We start from the raw sequence: 8825 nt of genomic DNA, 5'->3' as shown, positions 1-8825 counted from the left end.
CAAGAAAGAGAATCATCAGCAGTATTCTGGATGGTACTTGAGGGGATACATTTATAAATCAAATGGTCCATTTAATTAAAAAATTAATAAAAACTCAAACACTCAGGAAATTGTATTGTTTAAAGCATGTCGTTCTTAATTATTTACAGCTTTGAAAGTAATTTACCACTATTTGTTTTTGTGATGCTCATAGGCAAAAAATTTGTGGGTTTTGAGGGTCACAAAAGTTATTCCTGACTTTTCATTTACATTATTCCTGGAAGGACTACATTACCTTTAATGATAATTTTGCATATTCAATGAAAAGCAATGACCTTTTTGTGTATAATGAGCACTCTCTATGCTTATTCATTAAAATAAATCTATGTCTACATAACAAACGATGGTGGCATAAACTAACTCTCTTTCCCTGTGGGTTAATTTAATTCATCTGTAATTAGCAAGAACTATCTTACTCTTTTTAAGTGTAAAGTAAACCATATATGTCCTTAAAAAAAGGCTAGGATCAAACTGTTACTCATTTCCACTTAGTCAATGCCCCAGAATTCTTAACTACTTACCGTATGATAATCAAACCACCGAGCATCAGGGACGTAGCCTTTTACAGTGTTCATACGCTGGAATTTAAAAATATAGTCATTGAAAACATATAAGCCAAGTATGAAACTATTTTGTGAACAAAAATGTATGATAGGACTTACAGGTTCCAATACAGGGGTGACCATAAGCGCTGGGCCCCACAAGAACTGCTTGAATATGTCCCAGGTTACCTTGTCATTAAAGAACCTTGACAAAATATTCACAAATAATTAAATCAAAGAGCTTTATGCCATCTGAGTATCATAAAATAATTATTCAAATCACATTTTGCAATACAGAGTTTTGTGAACTGAAATGAAAACCAAACTATAAACAAATAAAAAACAATTCTATCACATGGAATTTAATGTACAGTGAATAGTATAATATTTTATGAGTAAATCTAGATTATAACTAAATTTCCTTCAAAATGCAGAGAATTTCTAGGGTGACTGGATGGCTCAGTCAGTTAAGCACCAGCTTCAGCTCAGGTCATGATCTCACAGTTCGTGAGTTTGAGCCCCGCGTCGGGCTCTGTGCTGACAAGCTCAGAGCCTGGAGCCTGCTTTGGATTCTGCGTCTCCCTTTCTCTCTGCCCCTGCCCTGCTCACACTCTGTTTCTCTCTCTTAAAAATAAATAAACATTAAAAAATAAAAATAAATAAAAATAAACAAAATGCATAGAATTTCTATAGGACCAACTGAATGAGAAACCTGTGAAGAGAACTCAAAGAGGTACAAATATTAACTTTGACTCGTAGAAGCAAAAGTTATAAATACTCTGGAAGAGAATTGTTAGGTGTGCTCTAAGAACCTTGATTCAGTAATTCAAAAAGATTTTGTTTATCTGACTTAAAGCTCACTGAATGGTGCATTGAACTTAATATATTTCTGAATTTCAGATACGAATGGTTGGAAACACCGGAATCTGTTTTTCATAGTTTGAGAAGAGTCACTATTAAATATCCACATTTTTTTCTCTAATTGAAGCAGAATTACAGATTTTTGTTTGTTCTTTTGTTCTGTTTTGCTTTGTTGTACTACAAACTGAGATTAATGCCAAGTGGGACTCTGAATTTACTCCTTCATGGACTTCCCGTGGAAATAAAGGCCCAGATGTTCTCAATAGAGCAAGAGTCTGCATAGTTAATAATAATGTTTCTGGTTGGGGATTCAGTCCAGAGCTGATATTCAACTCTTCTGGGAAGTAAATAGGGAGAACACAAGAGGGGAAAGTCTGGAAATAAGAGAGGCAAGATATTAATAAAATTTTATCAAAAAATAGATTATGATAGATGAATTAATAAAGTAATTAGAGGATAGTATGAATACAGGACTATCTATTATTTTTAAAAACCCTATTCTGAGAACAGAAGGCATATCAATCAACTTATTATTTTTGTCATTTTGCCTGTGTACTATTATTTATTTTAGTAAATATGTGCCATATAGTTTTACTGATTTATCAGTTGTGAATCTAACAAATCACCTCACTCAATTAATCTGGTAGTATAGGGTATGTGAGAAGGTAAGCATGATTATTTCAAAGGTTTTTTTGTACTTTTCTTGGTGTTGTTTTTGTGGCCTCAGCAATCAAGATTATCTTGCATTTGTCTTAAAAATAGGCTAAAACTTTTGCAACTATACTCCAGAGAATTTCAAGATTTAATCATATATCAGTTTGAGCTTTGAGCTTTGAACCCTATATCAGTTTGGGTGGCTCAGTAGGTTAAGTGTCCGGCTGCAGCTCAGGTCATGATCTTGTGGTCCAGGAGTTGGAACCCCTTGTCAGGCTCTGTGCTGACAACTCGGACCCTGGAGCCTGCTTCGAGTTCTGTATCTCCCTCTCTGCCTCTCCCCTGTTCACATTCTGTCTCTTTCTCTTCCTCATTAAACATTAAAACATTAAACATTAAAAAATAACTGAATTCAAAGTAATTTTTTAAGAAGAATGTTAGAACTATTCTAGTGTACTCTAGAATACATTTCCATGATGAGGTGAAGTGATTTTCTTCAGTAAGGCATAAATATATGGTAGATCTATTTAACTACTCTAAACTTCAATTAATCAAATCATAATATAAAGCTAATATTACCTGTCTCCATTTAAAAAATAAGTATGTGAATTTAAATTAACTTTGGGTGTATGGTAGTTATTTCTAAGAATTATTACTTTTTAAAATTTTTTAAGATTTATTTATTTTTGAGAGAGAGAGACAGACATACAGCATGAGTTGGAGAGAGGCAGAGAGAAAGAGGGAGACACAATCTGAAGCAGGCTCCAGTCTCTGAGCTGTCAGCACAGAGCCCAACGTGTGGCATGAAACCACGAACTGTAAGCTCATGACATGAGCTTAAGTCCAGTACCCAACCAACTGAGCCACCCAGGCACCCCAAGAATTATTACTTTTTAATAACTGATTAATGTTTCATTTTTCATAGCACCTTATTTATTAATAGACTCACTTATAAATAAATGTTTATTAACCCAAAATCTATACTAAAATAACAATGAAAAGTTTCCAGTTTTAAATATTCTATACTATAGGAGATTATTGGGTAAATTAAATGAAACCTATTTCTTTTTGGCAGGAAAAAAAATGTGCACTTACTCATGCAAAAGGGGCCGAATAACAGTTCCACCATGAGCATGAATTTCATGCATCTGTGTATAGAAATAGGGCAACAAAGTATATCTAATATTTAGAACATTCTTTGACATTTCGGAAAAAGTTTGATTCCAGGAAGCAGGATCTTGTCTCTGAAATAAAGCAGAATGGAATAGTCATAAGCTTTTGTCCTGGTTTAGATCATAATTTTCAAATACATATTTGGAGAATAAAAGGTAGAAAATAATATTGATTCATTGCCCTGTGTTAATACTTTCTTCTCAAAAATCTTATGCAGTTGTAACACTATCATATAATGGAGACAAAACAAAATATTAATATCTCCATAAGAAAAATGCAAATTATACCCATAGCTTGCTTTAGTTTAAGTGAACATATGCAAAGAACAGTTCAATTTGAATAGGTGACAACATAGTGATAATCAGAGAAAAAAAATAGAAGAGAAATGAAATGCTATATAAAAGTTGATGGAAATAAGGGCACCTAAGTGGTTCAGCTGGTTAGGTGTCTGACTTAGGCTCAGGTCATGATCTCAGTTTGTGAGTTCGAGTCCTTCATAGGGTTTTCTACAGTCTGCACAGAGCCTGCTTAGGATCTTCTGTCTCCTTCTCTCTCTGCCCCTCTCCCATTCGTGCTCTCTCTCTCTTAAAAGTATATAACATTAACAAATTAGGTGCCCCTAAACCATGCATTCTTAAATTCAATTATACTATCTCAAAATTAACCTTGAGTCTTCTGTTTTGGAGATTGTTATTGAGAAATACTTCTTCAGTCTTTTCCTCCTCTATTTAATCTTTTCCGAAATTATAACCACCTTCCCATCTTGAAGTCTTTCACTGACTCCCTCTGTCTGAAATTCTACTCCCCTATAACCTCATATTGCTTTTTGTTTTTGTGCCCCACTCAAGTCTTCACTCTAATGTGTAAGTCAATTTATCCAAGAGGACCTCCCTAGGTACCTATTCTAAAACAGAATCCCCCGAATGGCTGTCAATTTAGCTTACACTATCTTTCCTTCAGATACATTTATTTATATCTTTTATACATATATACACATACATATATACACATACATATACACACATAATTGCCTATTATCTCTATCCTGCCCACAATTTATGAATCCTAGGGCAGAGACTTCATAAATATTAAATAGTGGCCTCCTAATAAATCCTGTCCAGGCTTTTATTGATTCATCTCACTCTTCCAATATTACAGCTTTCTAAATTGCATTACTGACAGCAAGTTTTCCTGTTAAAATATTCCTATTTCATCAAGTTATGATGTTATTGCCCAACTTTCAAATTATTCCAAAATGTGGTCCCATACTGGCTTCTATACTTGTATAGATTTTCATTTTCTAAAATAAATCTTCCCCTCTTTTCTAACAAAAATTTCCCAGGAGGGACACAAAGATTTCATAGCACCTAATGAGATCCACCATTCAGTTGCTACAGCTAGAACCCATCCTTCAAAGAGCAGCTCTGCCCACAACTCTTCTATGAGGTACTTTTGATGATCATCTTTCCTCTGCACTTCTTCACTAAAGTCAATATCACAAAATTAAGCTCTTAGATATTGCCTTTAATTGTTCACACTTTTCCATAATTTTAATACAGTCACCTCTCTTATTCAAAACTCTTCAGACAATTTAGTAAAGTCCAGATTGTGCCACTACACAAGAATTTGCTCTCTTAATGCCCTTTTCCTTTTTTTCCTCAAATTTTCAACCCATAGTCTCAACATTTGCCTTTTAAATCTGCTCATTCTTATGCATTGATACTAGTATTTCAAATGACTTTTCACCTCTAATTTAGTTTGAAGCTGATTTTTTTAAATTTTTCTGTCTCAGTATGGAAGAAATTACAGAAGCAGTCCTCCCCCCCACCCCCCGGCTATTCTAAAACTATATAGAACAGCAGTAAGTATGTCAGCTAACCAAGTTCAACAACCGAAAGTATAAAGAAGAGTACCTGAAATCAGAAAACTATCAAAGTGAGGGGCTCAGATGTCCTGAGTAAATGTAAAGAAGTTCATTCAAAGCAAGTATTGGACATCAGCCAGGCAGGGGGAGGGCTATTCAAAACTTCCAATGTTAGTAAGAAGAAAGGAATGAGACCATATGCAGTAATTACGTACCCTAGTAAATGCAATGTTGTGATTTCTTGAGTATGGGTAAAATGCTCCAAGTTGCATCCAGCGGGCACAGAGCTCATATTCTGAATTGTTGAAGAAACCACAGATATCTGCTCCAGTCTAAAATATATTGTCAATTTTAATTTCAGTGGGTTTTTTTCTTAAAATTTATGTTATGAAGGTAAAAGAAATAGAGCTACTTACATATGAAATTCCAAAGAGATTAAATTCCATCATACCTAAAAAAAATCAAGAAAAACTTAGAAAATTTTTATGTCATATATTTTGATATTTGATGATTCTATTATGAAGATATTCCATTTCTAATAGCCACTAATTTAATGAATTTTTTTCAGATTATTAATACATCTATAATATCCTCTTACAATATTAATGTTATGTTATAGGTTTATATGTTATATTTTATGTTAATGACATTTATAAAAATAAGACACTATGCTTCCTTGTCACTTTCAAGATGGTATATTTAGAGCACAAAATAGTTATAAATACATTATAGCATGAGAAAAAAATGGCAGTGTTATCTTGGTTTCATTTTTAATATTAAGTTTATGTTTTTAAGTTTATCTATTTATTTTGAGAGAGAGAGAGAGCATAAGAAGAGGAGGGGCAGAGAGAGAGGGAAAGAGAGAATCTCAAGCAGGTTCTGCACTGTGAGCACAGAGCTCAATGTCAGGCTCAAAGTCAATAACACTGAGATCACAGCTTGAGCTTGAACCAAGATTTTTGGTCGCTTTATCCACTGAGCCACCCAGTTGCTACCTTTGTTTCATTTTTTAAAACTGAGGTGGCTGAGCGACTCAGTCAGTTACTGAGCTCAGGTCATGACCTCACCATTTGTGGGTTTGAGCCCTTCATTGAGCTCTGTGCTGACAGCTCAGAGCCTGGAACCTGCTCTGGATTCTGTGTCCCCCTTGCTGTCTGTCCCTCCCTTGCTCACACTCTCTCTCAAAAATAAAAATAAAACATTAAAAAAATTAAAAAAAGTTAGGCCAGTACTTTCATTTGGAAAGAAGGAAAAGTAGAAGTGTAAGCTAGAGGTACCAAACTGATCTGGTTGGTTGCTATATAGATGATGATTTAGAAAACAAATAATAAAAATAAAATAAAATAAAATAAAAATAAAATAAAATAAGGCTGCCTATGTAATTATTTAACCATAGGCCTCAATATCTGAAAAAAATACCAATAATTATCCTTATCAAATAAAATCCTCTGCGATCACTTCAATAAAAGAGGATTCATGCGGTATCCCAGCTCTTTAAAGGTAGTAACATTGATTGGTTTCCTTGATCACTAGTATAAATAGCAAAGAAATTTTAAGACTAGATCTAAAACAAAAAGTACCAGTTTCCTTTTTAAAATGATAATATTTACCTAACACTTGTCAAAACACCCTTTCGAAATCTGGTTAGAAATGCTTCAGTCTTTAGCATCTATGGGTGATTCTTATTCCCTAGAATCTAGAATTTCTACCTATTTCTGTTCTTAGCACTACATGTTATTTTTCCAGCTCCTGCCATTTCCCCGGGAACCGAGCCCAAAAGGAATGGAATTATTGTCTCAAAATAAATTAGTTGGATAGTTTTTAGAAAGCATTCTAGCCTCTACTTTCTAGCCCACTGCATTTTCATGATGCTATTTGTCACAAAAGATGATGCAAAAAGTATATTTCTGAGAAGGACTTAAAAGGTATATAAACTATTACCAAAATAGTGAATACCTAACATAAAATGCAAAGGAGTGCATGATAAAGATGGTGACTCACATACCAATAATCGATTTGTCCAAATTGTCCCAGTTTGCATAGTTGTCTCCAAGCCAGTGTCCTCCCCATTGTCCACCAGTAGGATATGTTGAACGTGAAATAACAATTCCTCTTTTGCCCGTTGTCTTTTGCAATGCACTAACATAGATGGAGAAGTATCTATGAGTTCTTACATGAGGTATTTTTTTATACTTATGTGCACATCATTAAAAAGATGTGTTTTTTTATGGTGTCTTTGTTATCTCTTATTACAACTGGTTCTTTATAAGTGAGTCTTCTTTCACTCTACTATAAAATTTTCATAGAAAATAGGGCATTTTTCTTCCCTTCCTTCATTTATCAGACTGACATGCCTTACTGGCCTTAATTTGTTCAATGAATACAAGTTAAGTCAACTATTGACGTTATGAAATCAAGTAACTAATCATATCATGAGTTTCTTTAAATAAATTCACTTTATTCTATTTAAATATATTCTTTTGAATAAGTTCTAGCTATTGATTGCTCCAACCCTTCTCAATTTATAGCTTATCAATACTTAATCCTCACTTACTAAACAGAATCTTTGCTATAGTACTCCCTGTTTTAGAAGGTGGATTAAAGGGAGTGAAATTTTGGGTGTTGAAAATAAAAGTAGTTGCTTTATTTCAAGCATAGAATCTATCCAAAGCCAGAGCTCGAGAGAATGAATTTTACAATTACATCATATTTCTTTTTGTTTTCTCCCCTTTTCAATCTTGGAACAGTGACTTCAATGATTTACTATTCATTTTAAAACATATTCTAGGACAAAAGAATACAATGACGCATTATTTTATATTATCTGCATCTTTCTCTCTCTGTGATACTATATGAACAAAAGTAAAAAAATATATATTCCACTATTTTTTTTATTTGAGAAAGAAAGTGTGTAAGCGAGGGAGAGGGGCAAGGGAGAAAGATGGAGTCTTAGGCAGACTCCACATTCAGCTTGGAGCCTGGTGAGGAGTTCAATCACACACCCTGGGATCATGACCTGAGCCAAAATCAAGAGTCTGATGCTCAACCAACTGAGTCACCCAGGTGCCCTGAAAAAATTTCCACTATTAATAAGAGGTAAAATATTCATTTTCATATTATTTGAAATCAACTGCATATGTATAGAACTATCAGGAAAAGAAATATTTCAAATACATAATTAGGCAGACTTTGTAATCATTTTTCTTATTACAGCATGGATCACAGTGTTTGTACTGATTTCTTCATATATATAGTTTTTTCAGTGGACCTTGAAATTCTTGAAGTCAAAGATAATGTCTTAATGTTCTTTGTACTTTTTATACCTAATAAAGTCTTGGCATATAATAGTAACTCATAAAGTTTTTGAATTAATGAATTTCTCAGATCAAAATTACAGAAAACTAAAAGTGTCTTCAGGGATATAGTATGGTAAATTGAACCATCTGTAAATGATAAACACCAGCCACTCTGGAAAACAGTGTGGAGGTTCCTCAAAAAGCTATCATAGAACTCCCTTATGACCCAGCAATAGCACTGCTAGGGATTTACCCAAGGGATACATACAGAAATGCTGATGCATAGGAGCACATGTACCCCAATGTTCATAGCAGCAATGTCAACAATAGCCAAAACAGAAAAAGCCTAAATGTCCATCACCTGATGAGTGGATCAAGAAGATGTGGTATATATAC

General features: G+C 33.8%; 1 protein-coding gene across 1 annotated transcript in view; it reads right to left on the bottom strand.

Annotated features, from left to right (window-relative positions):
- SI (sucrase-isomaltase) overlaps positions 1 to 8825 on the bottom strand; it is an 82012-nt gene that overhangs the window by 8212 nt on the left and 64975 nt on the right. Inside the window, 6 exon segments of the mRNA XM_029938748.1 lie at positions 561 to 617; positions 702 to 786; positions 3192 to 3340; positions 5349 to 5465; positions 5550 to 5584; positions 7139 to 7272. Of these exon segments, the coding sequence (XP_029794608.1) occupies positions 561 to 617; positions 702 to 786; positions 3192 to 3340; positions 5349 to 5465; positions 5550 to 5584; positions 7139 to 7272 (577 nt within the window).

This window comes from Suricata suricatta, chromosome 5 (genome assembly GCF_006229205.1).
Source record: "Suricata suricatta isolate VVHF042 chromosome 5, meerkat_22Aug2017_6uvM2_HiC, whole genome shotgun sequence".
Classification (NCBI taxonomy): domain Eukaryota; kingdom Metazoa; phylum Chordata; class Mammalia; order Carnivora; family Herpestidae; genus Suricata; species Suricata suricatta.
The sequence above is the reverse complement of the archived record's forward strand: the minus strand, read 5'-3'. Positions and strand labels throughout refer to the sequence as shown.